The sequence below is a fragment of the Amphiura filiformis genome, chromosome 2 (genome assembly GCF_039555335.1).
Source record: "Amphiura filiformis chromosome 2, Afil_fr2py, whole genome shotgun sequence".
Classification (NCBI taxonomy): Eukaryota; Metazoa; Echinodermata; class Ophiuroidea; order Amphilepidida; family Amphiuridae; genus Amphiura; species Amphiura filiformis.
In genome coordinates this window covers 74,009,815-74,034,950 of record NC_092629.1, presented here as the reverse complement: position 1 = coordinate 74,034,950, position 25,136 = coordinate 74,009,815, and the positions used below count along the sequence as shown (strand labels likewise).

General features: G+C 36.3%; 2 protein-coding genes across 2 annotated transcripts in view; one reads left to right on the top strand and one right to left on the bottom strand.

The window, feature by feature from the left end:
- The first annotated feature begins 5,967 nt into the window (after nt 1-5,967).
- LOC140146600 (neuronal acetylcholine receptor subunit alpha-10-like) overlaps nt 5,968-25,136 on the top strand; it is a 38,430-nt gene continuing 19,261 nt past the window's right edge. The window contains exons 1-2 of the mRNA XM_072168471.1: nt 5,968-6,081; nt 7,304-7,386. Coding sequence (XP_072024572.1) covers nt 7,311-7,386 — 76 coding nt within the window. The 5' untranslated portion in view covers nt 5,968-6,081; nt 7,304-7,310. The remainder of the gene's footprint in view (nt 6,082-7,303; nt 7,387-25,136) is intronic.
- Nucleotides 15,435-24,488, bottom strand: LOC140146599 (lysozyme 2-like). Its single transcript, XM_072168469.1, has 3 exons — nt 24,335-24,488; nt 23,779-23,922; nt 15,435-18,767 (listed from the first exon to the last, which is right to left on the bottom strand). Exons 1-3 carry the CDS (start codon nt 24,432-24,434, stop codon nt 18,550-18,552), a joined length of 462 nt encoding a protein of 153 aa, XP_072024570.1. The 5' UTR covers nt 24,435-24,488; the 3' UTR covers nt 15,435-18,549.

The window sequence follows — 25,136 nt, the reverse complement described above, 5'->3', positions numbered from 1 at the left end:
CGCGGTGACGATAGTAATCAGCATAATAGACGCAGCAGAACCGAGGTAGGAAAGTCCAAACGAGATCCCACAAACAATATAAGAAGTCCATGGAACAGTATTACGCACAGGACTGTGATAGTAAATCGGCAAGTACACGCAAAAGGTCCAAGTTAAGAACCAGAGATCGGCCGCAGTGACGTTTGCCAGGTACGCATTCGTTACAGTGCGCATTGCCGGGACGCGGAGTATAGCAAACAAAAAGCTGAGATTGCCTACAACGCCAACGCAGAAAATGACCGGAAGACCGATGGGAAAAAGAATATCTTCGGTTCGAGACCATAGCATTTCCTGTGCTTCTTCGCTGTATTGAGAAAGGTTCCATGTGTTGTTAATGTTGCAGTCACTGGGTAAATTGTCGTGGTTCATCTTTTTTTTGGATAATGTCGAAAAATGCGAATACAAATAAGATTAGAATGGTATCGAATCGTGTTCTTATAAGGTATTAAAGATAGATAGCTGTACAAATGTACATTAGATTACATAAAGGCAGTATATTGTAATCATCAGTTGTCTACACATAATTTAATTAACTGTTGAAGCTGATGAGCCCACAATTCACAAGTGGTCCCAAGTCTACCCAGCGTTAAATACTTCATGGGTAACACTAATCATTGATTCCGTACGAAATTAATCGGAGCAAACCGCTAAGAGTTAAAAGATGGCTAAGCCGAAACGTTTACGTTTTTGTCTTAATTAGTTGCCTCTTGTTTTTTTCTCTGTTATTCTTCGCTGGTAGGCATGGTAAGTTGACTTTATAATATGGTTTTGCTGGGTCCGAGTTGCACATAAATTTTCCTGCAGAATGCTGACATCCATTTACGTTTGTACAACATACATGATATTATAGTTTAAGACCGATGTTCTAGATGACTTCCCTTTACCTAGAATGTGCAATATAAGCATCAATTAGGAATATATTGACTCTTCTAACGAGTAAAGGAAAAATGCAAGACACACCTAAAATAAATGTGTTTATATAGGCGAAGCAGACTATCGAAAGTACAATAAGTATTCACACAATTTGAAACATGATTTCATTATCTCCTTTGATTATTCACAGCTACCTCAATTTGGTTACTTCATTCAGGCGATGTTGTATTCCATCTTCATAATACAGTAAATTTTTAATGTTGGCTTCCAATTTCTAAACGTAAATTGAATACTAGAACATTCACAGCTACCTCAATTATGTAACTTCACTTTAATGTTGGCTGTCAATTGCAAAACGTAAATTGAATACATTGTTTCATTCAAATGACATTGCAATATGGTGTAGTATCTTTAATACAATCATTAAAATTGGCTGCCAATTGTGAAAGAATGAATTGTGAATTTTATTCAATTATATTTTCTTTATCACAACATCTGAAAGAGAAGCCTTTTGGTCCATTCACATGAATTTAAATTACATTTCTATTGGCAATCAAGTTACCCACCTTTATATAGCAATAGGTTATACCTTATACTTCCCTTACTGCCTTTGACAACGTAGTTTATAATCTTGTATAAATGTTAAAAACAAGTATTAATTACTTAGTGAAGTATTACTTACAGTCTTACCCCATCACGGATTTGAGATTGTGAAAAATACTGGATTAAAAGCTCATCTTATTAGAAAGAGGGTGGGCTACAACCCTGTAATATGTGTCCTCGCCGTGCACTTAAACGTGCAAATAAGCCACCAAATAGCTTATAGTTTATTTTGCTCCAAAAACCCCACCAGGGGTATAATACAAATATGTTATAAGTTTACCAGTTCTTATATCCTTGCTTGCACATTTACGAGAATGATACACAATCAATGTAAATGTAAATGAAAACGTGTAATGAAATACTAAGATGAAGCTAGACTTCTCCGTAGGCCACTTGCCCACTGGGGACAAGATCTCCGCTAACGCTTTTGATGTTTGATACGCGATCGATCCAGTATAATCCACAATTGGTTATATCTTCATATCCGTCGGTACACTCTGGAGTTGAGAGTAGGAGTGTTGCTGGTACATCGCTTTACTGATGAAGTTTTCTGATCGGAAGATGAAACGTGTAAAACGTGAGTAAATAATTGGACTGATAAACTTATCCAAGGAGTAGAATTGCTTCTTAATTGTAGGTTATTGACCTACCTGAAAAAAAGAAGATACGGTCATGCGCATAATTATATAAATATATAATGCCTCTTCATCATGAAACACTTTATAAATAACCAATCTAATACTTTTTTGAAATAAAAAATGAATTGCCCGCAATTTTCAAAAGTGTTAGGAAAACGGTAAATGGTACAACAAAAGTACAAATTCTACTACTACATTTTAGGCCTAAATTCATGACACTACTTTATAGCTGTGTACGTTTGTCCAGTTAAATTTATTATTTTCTGTAAACACCACTTCGTTTGTAGATATAACAAGGATCGGGCTAGTTTAGGAGCTTTTAGGATAATTGATTTTTGAATACCAAATGGTATTAAAGCAATGGTGCGCTCTTTTAAGGGTAATTTCCCCAGGTGGGGGGTCTTCGACAACAAATTACGGGGATTTCCATGAGTTTACATTATAGTGCTCATAATGTACTGCATTTGCCTAAAATGGCGGATTTAAGGAGGTAGGATTTGAGTATGTGGGGACACAATTATTTCGCACGATTGTTTGATGGGATCATTTATGCTTTTTCAAACAAAGCATCATGTACAACCAAATTTTAGGCTTAAGCAGCTAAATGTGATATTATGCTAATGTATACAGATGCTTTTGAGTCATTCTCAACTTTAATTTCCTCTCTTTTACAAAATTATTCACTTTTATAGCATTTTTTATAGCTTTTTCGGATATAAAATGTATATATTAATGACAAAATTGGTGGCGCTATTTAGTTACTGGAAATTACACTTTCAAGCTTTTAATACAAATAACTTCTTTTATTGCATGATAAAATATGTTCATAAAATTTCCTTGTTGCTTGTTTCACCTATTCCAGTTGTTTTAATGTCAGTATTAATCACCTACCCCTTGCAAATAAAGAAATATGATTTAGAATAAATAGCACCATCTATAGTTTACATTTAGTTAGTAATGAAGCTAATTCTATATACATCAAACAACCGTGTTCGGACTTTGTTCTGTTATTATCAAGTTCATTAGGGTTTGAGGTGATATTTCCTAAACTTCGTCTGCAATTGGCATTCGTCAGAACTGAAATGCAATTGCAATGTACTAATCTGCATTTTGATGGGGGGAGGGGAGGATGCCAATCAAGTTACCCACCTTTATATAGCAATAGGTTATACCTTATACTTCCCTTACTGCCTTTGACAACGTAGTTTATAATCTTGTATAAATGTTAAAAACAAGTATTAATTACTTAGTGAAGTATTACTTACAGTCTTACCCCATCACGGATTTGAGATTGTGAAAAATACTGGATTAAAAGCTCATCTTATTAGAAAGAGGGTGTGCTACAACCCTGTAATATGTGTCCTCGCCGTGCACTTAAACGTGCAAATAAGCCACCAAATAGCTTATAGTTTATTTTGCTCCAAAAAACCCACCAGGGGTATAATACAAATATGTTATAAGTTTACCAGTTCTTATATCCTTGCTTGCACATTTACGAGAATGATACACAATCAATGTAAATGTAAATGAAAACGTGTAATGAAATACTAAGATGAAGCTAGACTTCTCCGTAGGCCACTTGCCCACTGGGGACAAGATCTCCGCTAACGCTTTTGATGTTTGATACGCGATCGATCCAGTATAATCCACAATTGGTTATATCTTCATATCCGTCGGTACACTCTGGAGTTGAGAGTAGGAGTGTTGCTGGTACATCGCTTTACTGATGAAGTTTTCTGATCGGAAGATGAAACGTGTAAAACGTGAGTAAATAATTGGACTGATAAACTTATCCAAGGAGTAGAATTGCTTCTTAATTGTAGGTTATTGACCTACCTGAAAAAAAGAAGATACGGTCATGCGCATAATTATATAAATATATAATGCCTCTTCATCATGAAACACTTTATAAATAACTAATCTAATACTTTTTTAAAATAAAAAATGAATTGCCCGCAATTTTCAAAAGTGTTAGGAAAACGGTAAATGGTACAACAAAAGTACACATTCTACTACTACATTTTAGGCCTAAATTCATGACACTACTTTATAGCTGTGTACGTTTGTCCAGTTAAATTTATTATTTTCTGTAAACACCACTTCGTTTGTAGATATAACAAGGATCGGGCTAGTTTAGGAGCTTTTAGGATATAATTGATTTTTGAATACCAAATGGTATTAAAGCAATGGTGCGCTCTTTTAAGGGTAATTTCCCCAGGTGGGGGGGGGTCTTCGACAAAAAAATTACGGGGATTTCCATGAGTTTACATTATAGTGCTCATAATGTACTGCATTTGCCTAAAATGGCGGATTTAAGGAGGTAGGATTTGAGTATGTGGGGACACAATTATTTCGCACGGTTGTTTGATGGGATCATTTATGCTTTTTCAAACAAAGCATCATGTACAACCAAATTTTAGGCTTAAGCAGCTAAATGTGATATTATGCTAATGTATACAGATGCTTTTGAGTCATTCTCAACTTTAATTTCCTCTCTTTTACAAAATTATTCACTTTTATAGCATTTTTTATAGCTTTTTCGGATATAAAATGTATATATTAATGACAAAATTGGTGGCGCTATTTAGTTACTGGAAATTACACTTTCAAGCTTTTAATACAAATAACTCCTTTTATTGCATGATAAAATATGTTCATAAAATTTCCTTGTTGCTTGTTTCACCTATTCCAGTTGTTTTAATGTCAGTATTAATCACCTACCCCTTGCAAATAAAGAAATATGATTTAGAATAAATAGCACCATCTATAGTTTACATTTAGTTAGTAATGAAGCTAATTCTATATACATCAAACAACCGTGTTCGGACTTTGTTCTGTTATTATCAAGTTCATTAGGGTTTGAGGTGATATTTCCTAAACTTCGTCTGCAATTGGCATTCGTCAGAACTGAAATGCAATTGCAATGTACTAATTTTTTTAAAATAGGATGAACATAAGATATCGCTCTTGAGAGTGGTACCTACTCAGAAAGTTTGAATGTCCCCCACTGGCGTCAAATGTTATAAACCTACGCTACAAAATCAACTAGACTGCGCGGAATCTTGGGTGTCTAATGAACTCACGCTATTTATTTGTGTGCAGTAAGCTTATAACATTTCCCCCAGGGGGCCATTCAAACTTTCTGATTACAACCACTTTTAAGAGCCATTTTTTCGAAAGTTACTCCCACATTCAAAAGTGGTACGTTACAAGTGCATTTCAGTTCAGATCAACACTTATTGGTATTTAGGTTCAGTAAATAAAATCTCAAACTCCATTAAATTCGATAATATCAGAACAATGGCGGTGAAAGGCGAGGGAACAACCGCTGCGCCAACTCGCTCTCCCATTAAAAATATACTTGGTAATTGACCAATGAGCACAGCAATTGTAAAACTTACGATCAGTATTTTATTTAGTAAATTTGCCAGGATTTACACAAATTTTATGACTAGATTGCCTTGTGTGCGAATGTAATAATTTGGTAATCATTGTTCTGTTTGCTTCCTCTCTTCCCAGTGTTCGTGTCATTGTCAAAATAGTACTGCGCCACTGGTAGTTACAGGTAAGTCCACAAGGTGTCAGTTATAGAGGTCGTTGTTTAACTACATAACTATTAATGTACTACAGATTTACCACCAGCTGGTTGCATCAGGTAACCCATTGAGGCAACGGTTAATGCAAGTCGACACGGGACTGATCCATGAATCACTCCTGTGCGTAATATCAATTGTGTTAACTACATAGACATCATCAGCCTCACAATGCTTTGGCTAAACCATTATAATTTAGGATGGCCAATTTATTGGCTTCCAAATTGCTGGTTCAATTCTTTTTGGATATTAGCAAGGTATCTATACGATATGTAGCGAGAGCTTTATTCCACAAGTCAAAAAATCTACCCTGCTCTGTTGCAGTCCGATGTTCGGTAAGTAATTTAATGTAATAACCCTCATTTTACTGAGGTAAATTTTGTTGCACAAACTAAGATTGGGGTTGTTGCAACCCTACTCTATTTTTCGATATTACACATTATCTATTTTGTGGTATAAATGTATAACTAATCTTCTATTCAGTGATACCAAAATAAGTACAAACATTTCCCACGTGTCATAATGTGTCCACGGCGTGGCAAAAATTTGGAAATTCTAGCTATGTACAAAACACAGATTAAAAACAAACAAACAAACGAAAAAATCCACGGACATGTGCTTTTCAACGTATTTTTCGTTAAATATGAAAGGATTATGACCATTTTAATACTACTAGGTTTTAATTTCCAAATTCTTTAGATTAATTTCGCCAGAGCACAAATTATAATGATTATCATAAAATTTACTTAAAAAGCCGGTGTTTGACCAATCCACCCTCACCACGATGTCTGTTGGTCAGTCTTACCCACGGAAGGTGGATCTACGATTAGATGAAGTCATTTGAGTGTAAAAGCGAGCGTTTTAGTATCAGGGTGGTACAACTTCTACTAGGTTGCATGAGGGTTGATTTAAACAATATGCTTTAGATAAACCATTATATTAAGAAAATCACAGACGGTTATATGTTCAAATCACTGCAAATAATTCAAATTTTGTCCTGTTTCTACTCGTCCTCCTCATTATATAGAAAATAAGAAGTATTTTCTTTTTCCCTCCTTATTTCTTCTACTCTGTTTGCGACTGAATAAAAACCTCATTAAATATTATGATATCGCACTGTTGACTAGCCACATTCAGGATTACCTACTAAAATACTCAAGACTATGATAATGTTAACAAATAACGCGTCATTTCAAGCTGCTATCTATTTTGGCTACATATTATAAGTGGGGCATACACAATTATGGAGTGAGTGATTTTAAACACAGGCAGTTTTTATGGCCAAATTATTATTAAAGACATAATGTACGAATTCTGTCAAATATTAATAATAACTGCCAGGAAGGATAAATCCATTGTAAGCCGAAAAAATGAGGTCAATTTAAAGAAAACCACTTATTATCTTGGCAATATGATCACGGTACTCTATGGAATTAATAAATTTGTCAAATTTATTAATTCAAAATTACCACGTAAAAATTGTGCATACATTGCAAATACAATCAGGTTTGAAAAAGCAACAGCAAAATCAACATGATATATTTTCTAATTTTCCAGATTAAGCATGGCCACTACTATTACGTTTCTTAACCTTCTTGGATGGGCTGTATTCCTGTACTTCGGCTGTTACAATATTGAAGGTAAGGTCTAGTGCAGTGTCAACTTTATACATAATACTAAACCTAGGAGATAGGTATAGCAGAGTTTATCCTTGATGGTATTATTTTGACCCATTTCAGCATTAGAATCGCACATTTTTGCGCGCACACGTTCCTGGTAAAGTCGTTTGTTTTGGGTAGCGGATTAGCTGTACGATTTGGCAAATTTGCCCACCTTGGAAAATATTGCCTACTGAAAACTAGGCACTCAGAGAGCGTTCGAGTATCGATACATCAAACCACAGTTATACATAAAATATATAGACAGGTTACCTCCAGGCCTGAAAGGTTACTTTTAGGAGCATCCTGTCCTGCAGACTAGTTGGTGTTTGGCAGACATTTACACATTGGTTATCGGTGATTTTCAAAAGCAGATTCCCTAAACATTAATAGGTAAAAATTCAGTTTTTCTGCATTTGTGGCTAAAAATATAATTTAATGTGCTAATGATGCTATCAATTGAATACATTAAAACAAAACCCACACAATTCCATGGGAAGTGATTTTTATAGAAAAACCTGTGTATCATTTTAATTCCTTAAGATAGATTTACCTGGTCAATATGGTAAGTTTTGAGTGCAGATGAGTGGATAAAACTGTATAAAGTATGACGATTAGCATTTCAGGGACTTTGTAGGATTCATTTTAAATTTTGGACTTGGGTGGTTTTTTTAATCATATAATAAGACAACAACGTTGGAATGAGATTACCACTAGTAAGATAATACAAAATAAAGCATACAGGTATGTATAATGTTGATAAGCATTCTGCCATGTAATATAAACCACACACGTTCCTTTATTAAACCCATTTTTTTTTCAAAAGTCACTCTCTAGCAATGAATGTGTTACAAGTGGACTTTTATACATACTGGATTTCAATCAATGTTTTACAAGACTCAAATCACGGAATTGGGTGGTTCTTTCATACATGCTAGTTCTCACATGCTCAATAGACACAGATGATGAATTTGAGTTGTTCTTCCATACATATGACAGGCCTATGTATAGTAACAATTTCCCATGCTTAACTCAATTTGGACAACGTATGGACTTGGGTGGTTTTTGTATTCATATATTCAATTGGCAAATATGAAAGCAATCACAACATCACAACATCTAGCATCATACTATAATTGAATACCGAATTAAAAATACTAGGTTGCGACTGACTTCAGAGCAAAGGCGCGACGTGATAATTTGCTGACCTTCGCAGTAAGGCATTTTGGTCTGGTTGACAGGACGTCATACGCAAACTAGTCTTTTTAATTCAGTCTTCAATAATACGCTTGTACCTTATTATTGCTACAGTGAAGCTGACGAATTCGGAAACTGTGGTTAACGATACGGCACGCTAACTGTGCAATGGTTAATGAATATTAATGATCAAATTATTACTTCACGTTTTTATAATCGTTTGAAGCTGCAGTTATGCAAGTACCATTTCTGGCATCAATTAAAATATTTTTTTTTTATCTATAGCCAATTTTTATGACAAAAAGACAGATTATTTAGTGTGGAAAATGTGATGGAGTTGTAGAATTGAACTATAACAGATATTGGACAGGAATTATGTTTTGACATTAAAAAAGCAAACAAACAAATAACTAAAGGAATTCAAGTTTACTCCTTTTAGAATTATCTACACAACAAAAAGAGTTGTCTTTTATGAACCTGGTAGCGGATTTAAGCTGATAAACCCAAACCAGGTCAACCACTAACCTCATCAAACTGTTGATATGCTGTTTAATTGTATTAATATCTGCATAAATGGACCGACCCCTAAGGTGCTAATTGTGCTAACGACATGGATATAACATATTTTCGATCTGATACTTAAAAATTGAAGCTACTAACTGGTTTCTTTGAATTTTCTAATTCAAATGAGGAAGCTGGCCTCCTCCATCACAAAAAAGGGTCTGAGTATCATTTGTACACAGCCCTACCCATCCTTATTTGAATCTTGGTTTCGCCTAGATTTGCAAGGTTTTTGATGGCATGTAAAACAAAAGTCATTTTAAAGTAAATGTTAACGCTGATGGCGCTATTTATCGTAAATCGTAAAAATAAGCCACTTAAAATTATTTCAAAGGATATAATTAGATCATGAGCTGGAAAGTTGGCCCAGGTGAATGAAAAATGCACAGAGACCTTGGGCACAACACATGTTGAGGTATCAATTATTAAATCAGTCATTTATTCCCTCAGGAATGGCCCTCTACTGTTGGTACGGAAGGACCTGGCCACCCACCGTACTATTTGGCCTCGAATGTAAGCATGAGAGTAACATTGACCTCAAGGTACGCCTACTTCGTGCAACTGTGTTTTCCATTGCCACTTATGGATGCGAGTCTTGGGCTATGACCAAGAATGATAGGAAAAGAGTAGATGCTTTTGAGATGTGGTGTTACAGGAGGCTTCTACGAGTGACATGGAAAGACAGGAGAAAAAATTCCTGGATCCTCGACAAGATTGGTACAAGTCTAACCATCAGAAGCGGCATAATGGAGAGAAAGCTAAAGTACTTTGGCCATATTGTCAGGAAACATGGAGGTGTAGAAAAACAGATTTTGCAAGGGGCTATGGAAGGCAAACGAGGAAGAGGACGTCCACCAACATCTTGGACTAATGATGTGAAGCTGGTTTCTAACCAAGGAATGCAAGGTGCAACGCACTTGGCATCAGATCGAGTGAGATGGCGTACTCTTGTGAAGACCACAGCAGCGCTACACAGCGCCACCTGACACAGAGAGAGAGATTCCCTGTACAGGCTGCCAAGTCTTAAATGCGACATAGACCTTTGCCTCTATATCAAGGCTTATACAATGTTTTTTAATAACAGCTTTGATTTTTCATAACCAACAGGCTCTTGGAGAATATATACTGGGAATCATGACAGCTCTCCATCTTTAAAGAATCTGTCCCTCGAATTGGTTTTGAATATCAACAGTTCTCCACCCTTACGTATCGTATTTTGTTTAGTCGGCGGTACACCTTTCAACTCCTTTACCTGATCGTTCCTGGTGTACTCCTCTCTTTGGTATCACCCATGGTCTTTTACCTTCCACCTACTGTATATCGAAACAGAAGTTGACATTCGCAGTGACCAATATTCTGGCATTTGTAGTGTTTCAACAGCTCGTGACTGGATCGATACCGTATAGGTCCGATTATAATCCGATTTAAGGTTATTGTCCATCTATATATAAACTCAACAAGTTTATAACGGTTAATAGAACAGTAACATCAAATGCAACAGCAATAACAGCAACAACAACAACAAAAACGACGACGACAACAACAACATTAACAACAACAGAACTACAATGAACACTGTGTACTTTCATTCTGGACAAAATTAAGTCCACTTTTTTGACAAATATGACTTTGCATGTCCAAACTATTATCCATTCAAAAGGAGCACACCCCTTAGGGTTATGCTATATGATTAGGGTTGGACTTAGGATAGGGTAGGATAGGAATTGACGGACAAATTACTTTTAATTGACTCGCGGCATTACGTGTCAGGTAAAGCCTATTTAGAAGATAAACTCATTATGAAGAAATAATTTTGTCCATGTTATCAATTATATGGCTAATATGCACCTGTCCATTTCAGCCCCCCCCTCGGCCAGGGTACCGGGCCGGGGGGGGGGGGGGTGAAGGGGCTAGGACTTATGCCAGGGCTAAATTTCTAAAATGTTAAATCTCCCCGGCTAACTCTCGGCCAATTCCATTGAATAGGGCCGGCCGGCACATGTCCGGCCTATCTGTCCCGATATTCTCGGGGTCTAAGGTCTGGAGTGGCCCAGGGTTTAATTGACAAATGCATTATCACCAGCCTGAAATCTAAACATCTCAAAAAAGTAACTAACCCCCCCTTAAATAATGACCATTATTCAAAAACGGGCTATTGTATTACAAATCTGTAAAATGCGTTGGAAGCAGAATTTATTTCTGCGCATTTTGACACCTAATTTGATACGATAGCTTAGAAAACAATAAAACACCGGTCAATTTAATGTAGTGAGGTCCAGATTTGAAAATTGCACTTACCACGTTGCTTACAACAATACAAAGTCACTCAGATATCATTACACGGATTTCCTTCCATTTTACTGAATACAGAGCGATAGAATTTAATGCAACTTTCAAATCTTGGGTTACATTTAAATGTACGCTGTGACGTCAATATTTAGTCAATTGCTACAGATGAGGTGTCAAAATGTGCAGAAATCAATTCTGCTTCCAACGCATTTTACAGATTTGGAATACAATTGCCCGATTTTAAATAATGGCCATTATGGGAGGTTAGTTACTTTTTTGAGATGTTTATATGCTTACCAGTAAACACAAAAACGTTTTAAAAACGTTTTAAATAAGTTATATTTTGGGTTTTGGTTTAGGTAAAAACGTTTTAATAACATTAAAATGTCGGGTTATATAAAGGTCATGAATTCGTTTTAAAACGTTTTGTATGAAAACACACTACAACAATATTTTTAAAATGTTTTCGAAATGTCATTGTAAACTATTTTTGCAAACATTTTTGGCCAAATATTTTGTCAACACTTAAATAACATTATGTTAAAATATTTGCACCAGGCAAACACAGATATGTTCTTAAAATGTTATTTACAAAACGTTTTAATAACATTTAAATGTCGGGTTATATAAAGGTCACGAAAACATTTTAAAAACGTTATTGTAAATATTTTGGGCAAACATTTGTTGAAAAATATTTTTTCAACCCCAAAATAACATTCTGTTTAGAATGATTTGCACCAAGTTTTCAAAAACGTTTTTGGAATGTTATTAAAACGTTTTTATACCATTTATATAACCCGACATTTAAATGTTTTCTGTAAAACATTTGTGTTTGCTGTGCAGTAAATTACGAACAAATGTTTTTAATGTTATAAAACGTTTTATACCATTAATGTACCCTTTATATAACCCGACATTTAAAGGTTTTCTGACAACCTTTTATAACCTTTTGCGAATGATGTCGAAAACGTTTTGTGTTTGCTGGGTAACTACGGTACTGAACATATAGGTCTATACAACCCCCATCACTTATACATTCAAACAGTACATGTACCCTGATACATGTAATTTCCAAGTTCAAGCTAATCCCCGGTTCTGAATTCGGCAGTCATGCATGTATTGGCATATGGCGCAGATCACCATTGAAAAGGATGCCAGTCTTTTTCTATAGAAAATGCTGCTTAAAATCATTAAATAATTCTCTATATCTCCCACCTGTGGTACACTTGCAGGATTCAATATTACTAATCATGACCAATCCAAATTTAGCCAAAATTATGCAAATTTCTGCTCATTTTAATGATCACTTTACGTGTAAATGAGTTTTTCTGAGAATGGAAATTAAGGGCGCATAACCATATAATACTATTTGGTGGTGTGAAATAAAAAATCGTTGTTTTTTTAAATTTTTGGTCCATTTAAGTGATTAACGTGTTGCATTCTTTGGTTTTAATTTGAACATGCCAACCTCATAGAAAACTAAGTCTCATAGGACACCAAATTGCCTCAAATTGTCGTATAGTTTTTTTACCGGAACTCATCACCATTGCACTTTTGGCGCATTGATATTGTGTAATACGCCCGTATGCTAAAAGATTTCTTCCAAGTCTACTATGTTATAATAACGATAAATAATAATAATAATAAAACGTTTTAGACTGAGAGAGAGAGAGAGAGAGGGGGGGGGGGAGGGAGAGAGAGAGAGAGAGGGAGGGAGGGAGAGAGAGAGAGAGAGAGAGAGTGAGAGAGAGAGAGAGTGGGAGAGAAAGAGTGAGAGAGAGATTCACGTAGGCCTAAACAACAGTAAATAACGAATTCATTAAATCGCATTAACTAATTCATTGATGTCAGCACTGATGGATGCCATTATTCCGGAGGGGGGAGGGTTCTTCTAAAAATATTGTGTACGGGGATGTGCCACGCTGACTTTCTTTATACCTACTTTTTGCTGTTTTTGTAACCCATCAGTATACCAATTTTTCACCAGAAGGCACCCAAATGTGCACTGATTGGGCGCTTCTAAGGGCACTTTATTACTCAAATGCACCCAATTGGGCGCATTAGTATCCACAGAAAACACACTTGACTCGCTGAAAAGGTACCCCCACACACGGTATACCTTCAACAACGAAGCCCCCCCCCCCTCGAGCTATTACTGCTCGGGAAGGCTCAATAGGGACGTTCACGTTGTGTGTGGTCTTAATGTACTTTAGAATAAGAAAGCGTTAAGCGCGACCATTTTCACACCAACATTTGTGCCTTTTTGATTAAGCTTCAAAACGCATTGAAAGCGCCAAATTGCAGTCACAAAATATATAATATTAGTAAATCACCATGTGGAATGGTATGTGGAAATGAACTGCATTAACAATAACAAAGTATGTCCCCAGTAAGATTTGTCTTTGGCATTTCGCTTTTTTGAAATATCACCAAAAATATCAAATTTTGGAAAAACGCCCAAAAATTTAAAACAAACACGAACCTTAGAGAATGAATACATATTCGCACTCGGCGGCCCAGTCACTACCTTCCCTTGTGATTTTGGGTAACTCGTTGCTTCCAATGCTCCAGATACCTGTACTTCAAGTTCGCCCATACCCACGCCCAAATCAATTCGATTTTACATCATACTACTAATAATGCCAACTCTGTAACATCTGCGTGCTGCGTGCTGTGTGCTGTGTGGTGTGTGTGTAAGTGTGTAATCAAGTTACTGCATAGTGGCAGCCATTGGCAGCAGACCAAAGCTTGCAAGCAATCTCAGACATGTCCAGTTTGGTCTATACTGTGGTTAAGATATAAATAGCTCTGATAACATTGAATACAGGGCTTGGAGTATTGCACCAACAAGTGCAACAAGTGGCTCAAGTAAAAAGTGGCTAGAGTTAATTATTTGAAAGAAACATTGGTATACCCCAAGCACCAGAGGAATATCTATCTTTCTACTAATTCATTTAAAGTTTTCAGTGTTTAATGAATTGGTGCATCATTGTATGATATTGGGCCTACACATGTACATGCAAATCCAGAGCAAGTTTGCGTTTGCTAGGTCATCTAAGGTCAAATAGGTCATCTAAGGTCAAATAGGTCATCCAAGGTCAAAGGTCAGGTCAAATTGGAAGTAGCCCTGATCGGGCTGTAACTCGGGTACAACGATCCCTAGCACTTGGGGAGTATGAAACCGCAAAGGTCATCTGAGGTCAAAGGTCAGGTCAAATTTAAAGTTGCTCTGATTGGGTTGTAACTTGGGAGAAATGATCCCTGACACTTGGGGTGTATGAAACCACAAAGGTCATCCGAAGTCACTTGGGGAGTATGAAACCGCAAAGGTTATCTGGGGTCAAAGGTCAGGTCAAATTCAAAGTTGCTCCGATTGGGCTGTAACTCAGGAAAAATGATCCCCGACACGTGGGGAGTATGACACCGCAAAGGTCATCTGAGGTCAAAGGTCAGGTCAAATTTAAAGTTGCTCCGATCGGGCTGTAACTCGGGGAAAATGATCCCTGACACTTGGGGAGTATAAAACCGCAAAGGTCATCAAAGGTCAGGTCAAATTTAAAGTTGCTCTAATGGGGCTGTAACTTGCAGAAAATGATCCCTGACACGTGGGGAGAATGAAACCGTAAAGGTCATCTGAGGTCAACGGTCAGGTCAAATGTAAAGTTGCTCCAATTGAGCTGTAACTTGACTGCTAACACTTTGGGAATATGAAACCACAAGGGTCATCTAAGGTCAAAGGTCAGGTCAAATTTCAAGTTGTAACTAGGGGGAATGTAGTATATTAAATCAGACACACTTTCTCAGTCGAACTGAATCCTATTATACTCATACATTGCGCAAAGAGTGCCAACTGCATTGAATTTAAAGCTGTATAAATAGCTCTTACTTAATAGTTGAAGTTGCAGCAGCAACAACAAATGCTGTCGTTCTCTAGTTACTTATAACACTCAGCATACATAAATTAAGATAAAGCAAAGACAAAATGCAGTTTTCAGTAAACACTGGTAAATTTAATGGTCAGAAAAGCGTTCTAAAATTCTGATTCGAATTTAATATTACATTACTCACAGTAAACACTCGTAAACATGTCTTTGAGTTTGAACCCGCGAGCTTTAAACACCGCCAATACGAAATTGTTCGTATACTATAAAACTTGACTATGCTGGCGGAGTACATAGACAAAAAGGGGTGGTGCAATAATTATATATATGTGTGTGTGTGTGTGTGTGTGTGGGAGGGGGGCAATGATTTTTCGCAGGCCATTAAAAAAGGAATAAAAGTGGGGGCAAACATTATCTGGCAGGTCGAAAGGGGGTGGGTCAATCACATACATTTTAGATACTGTTTTCGATTGATATGACGAAGGTATAGAAAAACATTCTATATTCAAATATTTTCCTACTTTGCTGCGCTCGTATAAAATAATTTAAGATCCTAAAATCTGGCATGTGAAGGGGGGGGTGACGGATATTTCGGTATTATTATTATTATTTTCAGTTTTATTCTGATTCTATTTATGAAAGGAAAATAACTAATGTTAAGAATGAATCGTTGCTATAATCCGGAAGATTTTAATAGGGGGGGGGGGCAATGGTGCATCGCCCAAGTTATTGTGGGTCCAGTGGTACTGGCCCACAGCCTCCGAAATTATTGGTACCGGAGCCACTGCATTAAAGGTACTGATATCCTTTTAGAGCCGAGAAAGGCTGATGCAGTTCAAATCCTTAGCTGCAGGATATAGAGTGAATTATGATAATTATTGTTAGATTTGCTTAAGGGGGTACTACACCCCTGGCCAATTTTGTGCCTATTTTTGCATTTTTCTTAAAAATTATAGCGCATTGATGACAAGTAAGATATGTATATTATAGGGGCAAGGAGCTGCAACTACTGCACTGAAAATTCAGCAACTCAAGGCAAGTAGTTATTGATTTATTCATCAAATATTGGTTTTCCCTCATTTTTGACTGTAACTCCACAACTTTTGTCTGTGCTGAAATAAAATTTCCAGTGCAGTAGTTGTAGTCCTTGCCCCTATAATATGCATATCTTACTTGTCACCAGTGCGCTATAATTTTTGAGAAAAATGCAAAAATAAGCACAACATTCGGCAGGGGTGTAGTACCCCCTTAAGATTTAAGATTACACTGTTCTATTGTTTAAAATACACGGTGTCCCAAAAGTCTCGATACCTTTTTAAACCGCTGTATCTTTAAAAATAAATAGTATACAGAAAATTTGAAAACATATTTGGAAAGAAGACACTTGGGCAATTTTTTTGGTACCAAATTTGCTAATATTTGCATGTTTTAATACGAAGATACGAGCGAATGTTTATCATATTGAAAAACTGTTCTTTCAAGCGGATAAACAAAAACACTTAATTAAATGCAAACAAATTGTCAAAAAAGCACCCTCTTCTGTAATTGCTCACAATCTAACAAAGTAACTTGGTAAAGTAATATTCCTCATCTCAAGGATTTTATAATGTTTTGATTGAGTTGATACCCCGATCATTACTGAATTGTCACATTGAAACTCCCTTTTTCATACTCAGTCAGAAGACATTATGCACGAACCAGCGTCGCGCATATGCAAAATGGTTAATGGCAAAGCAATAAATCACCAGGAACACTGTCAAATTGAAACAATATTCCCCCGATATTCCCAACAACTTCACATTGTTTTACTTTGTTCTTCCGTAGTATGGGTTTTTATGTTTTGCCTCAAGTAGTTTAGCCTTTCAGAATATACTAAAGATGTCCACCATTTAAATTTGCACACTCGCATACTCTGACGGTGAAGTTCTGCAATGGCGCTTCTGCAAGTGTTTCTGTCAATTTTTCTTATCTCACTCTTTATGTTTCCTTCAAGTCATGTATGCTGCGAGGTTCTGTGCTATACACTCGGTCTATGAGATAACCCCACAGAAAAAAAATCAGGTGGACTTAAATCTAGAGAATCTAGAGGTGGCCAAGGTTGATCAGTTTTGAGGGATATGATCTTCTCATGGAAAAGTTTTTCAAGCCACTCGAGAGTCACTTTCGCTGTATGTGGAGTCGCACCGTCCTGTTGAAATCATTGTTCTCCCCCCGGCATTCCATTCAAGCGCATTTAAGCGGTTTGTTTTTGCAGTGATGACATTTTGTATGCATGAATAAGTAATAAATGGCGTTGTTTCAACATGACTTACAATATACAACAATGAATTCATATTCTTTGGTTTTATGCCAAAACGAAATCGTTTAAACTTACTCAAAAGAAGTTCAAAGAATATTATCAACTCACTGGACATGCTCAAGGACCATCCAAATGCTGCATAAAAAACATTGTCAACAAATTCTAGAAGATAGGATCAGTGCATGATTCAGTGGGCTATGGACGTAGGAAGACAGGACGATCTACATGAAACACTGATAAAGTAAGACGTGCTTAGCAAGCCCAAGAAGATCTGTGAATGTTCAGAAAAAAAGAATAACTGCTGTATGGTACTACGCGTTATGTACCTGTACATTCATCTAACATTATTTTTAACTAGGAGGCACAAAAGGGGACAAGTTTGGTACCAAAAAAATTGCCCAAGTGTTTTCTTTCCAAATATGTTTTCAAATTTTCTGTATACCATTTCTTTCTAAAGATACAAAGGTTTAAAAAGGTATCGAGACTTTTGGGACACCCTGTATGTACCTTCGAAAAAAATCTCGGAGGATCCCGGAATTGATCATCAACTTATCAAATAATAATATAATTCCGCCGGTTTGTCTCTTCGTATGTTAGACAAATTCCATTGTTTGGGGGTACGCTCTATGATTTGGTAACCATGGTAATTTGGAATCAATACAACGGATCAATCAAGTTTTGTTTCACTATAAAGGTAGTCTCTCATGGTACATGAACAGGGTTTCTATGAATTCTATTAAAAATTGTACAAATGCAATTAAATATCTAGCACTTTCACTGACTCAAGAAATCTGGAATATGAAACTGTCTTTTTTTACATAGCTATATCTTATAAAACTACATGCTACATATAATTATTATTAAAATCGCCGTTGATTATGGTGATCATATTGGTACCACGTTTTAATCCCGTCATTCTTAAGAGCACCCGGCTGCTTGCACACTGCGCCAGTAGGCATCCGCACTCGCACTGTTCATTCCGTCTAGTCCACCGGCGTGGTGAACACGCACCCAATCTTCGCAAGTCAGTAAACGTCCGTGATGCACTATAAGGGCGCCGACGTGTTGACCCAGATAACATTTGATTGTGTCTTCAGCGCATGTCTTATCCGGTACACCAGTACAGGTTTCCCAGTCTAGAGAATACAACAAGGGAAAGAGAGAGAAATATTCCAATTCAACATGCCCTTCTTGCTTGATTGTTTCTATTTTCCAAGTTATGTGGTTATTTCAGCATCAAGCGGCAAATCCGCGTAAAAGCTGACAACCAAATTATTTTGGTTATTCGGGTATGCTGAATTCAAAAATTGTATCTACCAAGCTATATTAAGGGGGTACTACACCCCTGCCCAATTTTGTGCCTATTTTTGCATTTTATAGCGCATTGGTGACAAGTAAGATATGTATATTATAGGGGCAAGGACTACAACTATTGCACTGGAAATTTTATTTCAGCACAGAGTTACAGTCAAAAATGAGGGAAAACCAGTATTTGATCAATAAATCAATAAATACTTGCCTTGAGTTGTTGAATTTTTCAAAACAGTAGTTGTAGTCCTTGCCCCTACAACATACATATCTTACTTGTCCCCAATGCGCTATAATTTTTGAGAAAAATGCAAAAATAGGCACAAAATTGGCCAGGGGTGTAGTACCCCGGTAACTATCAATGGTATCGATTGCGCCATGGATACTCATGCCAAGGATTATTAAATCAGGATGTGACACTTCGTAATTTGCATGTGTCCAATTCATATGTTAATAGCATATTGTTATTAAAATTATGGTCTGACCTGGCCAGAGGGCGTTAATATAATAGACGTTTGATCAAGGGACAGAGTAGTTGCCGTTTGTATCGGCTACCGAACGAAACATATTTATTATGCACATTCCGACCAGACTAGCTTTGCCAGGCAGGTATAGGCCATGACGCGTAGGCCTATGTGCCGAACGTACATTTTAAAGTATTTGCATAACTCTTTTGCATGAAACTGTAATTGTCATCTAAAACAAACAAACAAAAAAATATTATTTGAAGTTTTAATTTAAAAAAAAATTACCCTATTTTACTACGGTAAATTAAGATGGCGGTAAATTACCATGTAAATTAACCGGTAATTTACCGACTCACAACACTGACATGAATACAAGTTTTAGTATTATTTAATAATATTATTTCCTCTATCGTTTGATGTACAATGGTACAGGTTGGGGGGGGGGAAAAATAGTTTTGTACTTAATATGAGGGTGGGGTCATAACAGTTTTAGGTCCATTAACTTGTGAGACCGGGGGTCAACAAAGTTTTGGGTTCACGAAGAGGGGATAGGGGGGTTAAAAATTTGTAACACGAACAAATATATTGTCCCCCACCAAAGTATTTCTGAACACTCCCTAAACTTAGTTGATTTTCAGCAAATGTTATTTTTCAGTGAGTTTTGCTTTTATTCTGTGTTAAATTATGGCAAACGGAAACAATCAAAATATGATGTAGCAAGGAAACAAATACTATAATCGCTCCTGGGTGTCACCCATGCATACTTTTTGCATACCGGTAGGGGCCTATTGCCAATCACAAAGTTTGAAATTGTAATTGTTTAATGTAGGCTACTCCCTAACAGAATACGTTTATAGGCACGCAGGCGAAGTGACGTATTTAAATCGGATTAACTACCATAACAATAGATGAATACAATTTTGACTATATCGCCCGCACTCACGTTCATGCAGTAGGACCTACCGCTGCATTGAACCATAGATGTCAAAGATATGCTAATCACTCATGCACCTGTAAGATTAGTCTCTTTGAAAAGAACGGTATTGTATTCAATCTATTATATGATTGAAGACAGGTACAGACGGCTTGACGTGAGCCTATGATTTTTTTTCTGGGGTCTTGTGGTGTACGCTGGTTATCATCGATGTTGAAGTGCCTATAATAGTTCAATGTAAGAAAATGAGCCAATAGACGTGATGAATAAAGATCGGATTTTTGGATTATTAGTGGCGGTATACAATTAAATGTCAAAATTACGGTGCTTTTCTACTTTTCAACAATAATTCATACTGGCAGGCTACACCAATAAGTGTATTAGTGCAGATTGATATTTTTCGGGATACTTTTCCACAGGGAGGAAGCACATGGCAAAAACTATTGCCGCGGGTGCCATTTTGGAAGGTCACGTGATTTTTTTACTTCAAATACTCACTGTATTTCATATCTTATGCTTGTCGTATATTTCCTTTGTATTATCGATAGTAAGTCTCAATTTCGACATTACTATATCAACAAGACATTCCATTATCAAATTAAAAGACTTTCTTGCAGAAACAAATCACTGTGGCCTGATGGGATCATAGTAGTTGACCCACTTCCGCCTGGTCTAACCTTGCTTGGGGCGCTTTTTACTATCTTCAACAGGTTCGATTCGCTAAACTTACGACACCTTTATGTGGTGACCTCAATCACATGAGCTGAGTAAGAGTTGATGTGAATTATTCATAACCGATCGATACCTTGCCTCACTTTGTTGAGAGCAAGCCAACAAAATGTCCATAGGTTTGCGTGGCTAAATAAAAGCCGTGAATTTAGTGTCACCCCCCTGCTCATGCCCTAGTAATTTGTTCACGCCACGCTTGGCTTGCGTACCTGTTAGCAACTAATTGACTTTGTGTTGTGATAATTTTTTATCGTAGTTCCGGACACAATGAACATGAACTGGTTGACATGACAACGATTGATTTTGACGCCACGGTACGAAAATCTACTTATATTAAAACACACAACAGTGGAATTTTACAATTTGTACAGTATTATCATGAAGCATGATCATGGTATTAGGCCAAGTAAAAAATAAAACATGTTTCACGTCCGGGTTTTCGAAAAAAAGGAGGAAGAGGGGGCTTTTTATTTTCTATTTTTTATCGCAAAATTGGTGTAAATACCCATACTTGGAGCTGTTTTAGCGTGTACAATAATGTCTGGAAAAAGGAGGAGGCACTTTTTTATTTGTTGTTCTGAGAGTTACACCCCCTCTAATGATCACAAAACCTTCCTAAAATGTTTGTTGTATCTTATCAAGGCTATAGAAAGCATTCCAACTTCCTAGACATGTTTTTTGAAAATTTATAACTGAATTTCAAAAAATAAAAAAATATTTGAGGAAACCTCAAAAAAGGAAGCGGGAGGGGACGTGAAACATGTTTATTTTTTATTTGGCCTTATGCGCTAGGGTGTGTTTATGTTTATGTTAGAGATAGGTCTACATGTATTTCATTTGTATTTTAAAAAAATCTTAATATTTTGCAATATTATCATCTTATGGTCACCTAGCACTTTTTAATTAACAGAAGCTCGATTACTCTCATTTAGTGTTTGATTTATTCGGGGATTCATTTGGGTTCGTTAATCATAATTTATGGCAATAATAGTTCAAAATAGAACACAATTTGTTATCTATGATTTACATTATGCGCATGGAAAAATACCATAACCTATAACCTATGTAAATATGTACTCTCAACTTTAATGGCTAAAGCGCATTGATGCCTTGCTTTATGCGCTATATAAATTCTTGTTTATTGTTATTATTATAGGCCTATAACTCGTCCTGGCAATTTAGGGGCCGTCCATAATTTTCGCCATTTTCACTTACGTACAAAGCGTACGTAACTTTTTACCCCCCTCCCTACCTCGAGTTACGTACAAATAAAATGGCGAAAGATTTCCACGAGTACGCCTACTACTAATAGTAACATTGGGATGTTGGGCTGGGGTTAGAGTTTAGATTAAGTTTGATTAGGTTTAGAGTTAGGGTTATATTAGTATTCCAGGACGACAGTTGGTTCTGGATTAATGTTTTTACAGATAAGTTGAGAAATGCTGAAAAAAAAAATCCTTTTTAAACCATATTTTCATGAAAACGAAAGCCATCAATAAATTAAAATATAGCTTAAAATGCAGCCCAAATCTACATTAGATGACTAATGCACTACAAAATCTGCTGAACATCTTACACTCCCTTTTCCACTAAGAACCCCCGGGATCATATCCCCGGATCACGTCATATAAAGGGGGAACCAGGGGGAACATCCCTTTGGCATGTTTGGTGTATGTTCTTGCAATTAAACTGTGGGTTTCATGTCTTTTATCGCAACAGTGACAATCCACACTAGAGCCTTAGCTGCCATTGATCCTAGCGTAGATAGAAAATACCTTTTTTAGTATTTTGGTATGAAATAAATTAAGCATAATGTAAAATAGGACCACTGTGCACGGTTGTTTGATAGGATCATTTATTAGTTTTTCAGACAAAACATCATGTACAACCAAATTTTAGGCTTAAACAGCTAAAAGTGATATCATGCTAATGTATACAGATGTTTTTGAGTCATTCTCAACTTTAATTTCCCATTTTTTACCAAATTATTCACTTTTATAGCATTTTTAAAGCTTTTTCGGATATAAAATGTATCTATTATTGACAAAATTGGTGGCGCTATTTAGTTACTGGAAATTACTCTTTCAAGCTTTTAATACAAATAATTCCTTTTATTGTTTGATAAAATATGTTTATAAAATTTCCTTGTTGCTTGTTTCACCTATTCCAGGTGTTTTGATGGCAGTATTAATCACCTACCCCTTGCAAATAAAGAAATGTGATTTAGGATAAATAGCGCCATCTATAGTTTGCATTTAGTTAATAATGAAGCCAATTCTATATACACCAAACAACTGTGTGTGCATATTAGACTCAAAATTCAAGAGAACATCATTGTTTGCACGGCATGTTATAGAAATTGTTAAAACGAATTGAACAATTTTAGGTCAGTTGGTTATAACTTATGAATAAAATATTGGAAAATATCACAATTTTTCACTTTAATTTTTTTTATTGCTCAAACAAATCGGCATTTGTCTTACGTACACATGCCCAGGATTTTTACCACCTCCCTCCCTCTTACGTACGCTTTGTACGTAAATGAAAATGGCGAAAATTATGGACGGCCCCTTACATATCCCCTTAAATTTGCATTCCTCCCTTTCATACCAAATAACTCTTTATAACAATTCGATGGGAACGGTTGTTTTACTTAGAAAGACTGTAATAGCTAATATATATACGAGCATATCTCAGCTTATCTCTTACCAGCTCCGATGCTTCCACCTGCTGCCCAGTAGGCTGATGTGATTTGATACGGCCCACATTTGTTTGCAGTACACCCCCTTGAAGTGTCGCAGCCGGATTCCACCTGGCATATGCAAGCCAAACACTGGTTAGTTATTGCAGCAGCTGTCGAAAAAATTGATGGACTAGATAAACTAAATTTGCAAACATCTGTAGTTCAAAGTTTGAACCAATATTAAATGACTTAATATTTCGCAAATTTTCAAATCACATGAATTCTTAAAGCTTCAAAAAGAAACCAGAAAAAGTTCGAAAAGTTTAACGCGCTATGATACTGCTAACATGGTCAAAATAGCAAGACGTTATAATAAATGTAGATTATAATACAAGACCACGTCAAGACCACATAGACAGTCAAAAGTATGAACAGATTTCTCAACCATTTTCATGTACCTATTCGACCATTATGGTACAAATATGCTGCGGGTTTTACATAGATATATTAAGGAATGATATTTTTTTTTAAAGAGTGAATATGTGAAATAACTAACATCTGCCCTTTCTCCGTCAAACCTACCTTCAAAACACGATTGGGTTGAATCAGGTGCCCAACAAGATTCTCCTAGATGAGCAGACCACAGCATTATCCCCAAAACAAGTCCTAGAAGTAAATACATTTTTGAAGATTTTTCAGATGCGTTTTTCTTAAGATAGTTTTGCACACAGGAAGCCCGCATGAGAGAATGAGTGACGAATGGCAGCACAGACCTTTATATATGAAGGCTAATGACAAAGTCGACGTCATGTCTTTTATTAAAAATCCCCTCATGGAACAACTAAACACCCACAGATCCAAGGAACAAAACAAAACACCCACGGCGTTTAAACATATTTGTTCTGTTTTGCGAAATGCGAAATTGATCAAACAAACTTAATGTGTAGGGAAGTTTGTTCAGTATGGCGACGGGAAAAAACCGATCCAGATATGGTATTTTGGGGATTAAAAAAAATTTATAATTGAAATATTGTTATATACATACAACAGTTTGTTTGACAGATTTTGATTATTATTACATGTATAGTCTAGTTTGGTTACCGGTCCTTTTTGCCTTGTTTCGGCGTCATAAGTTTTATTTTGTATAGACATTGCTTTTCAAGACAATCAATTACAAAATCAAGTTTACTAGCCCTCTGTCAGCATTGCGCAATATGAGACATGGGCTGTCAAAGTTCATACAGAGGTCAAATTCAAAATTGTGAATTTTATTGTCAGACATCCCTGGCAGAATAAAGTAATTCAACAACTCTTCATAATTATATAGCTTCGTATTCATCGGGGATGAATGCACACTTTTCCAGTAGCGTAAACGCGAACACAA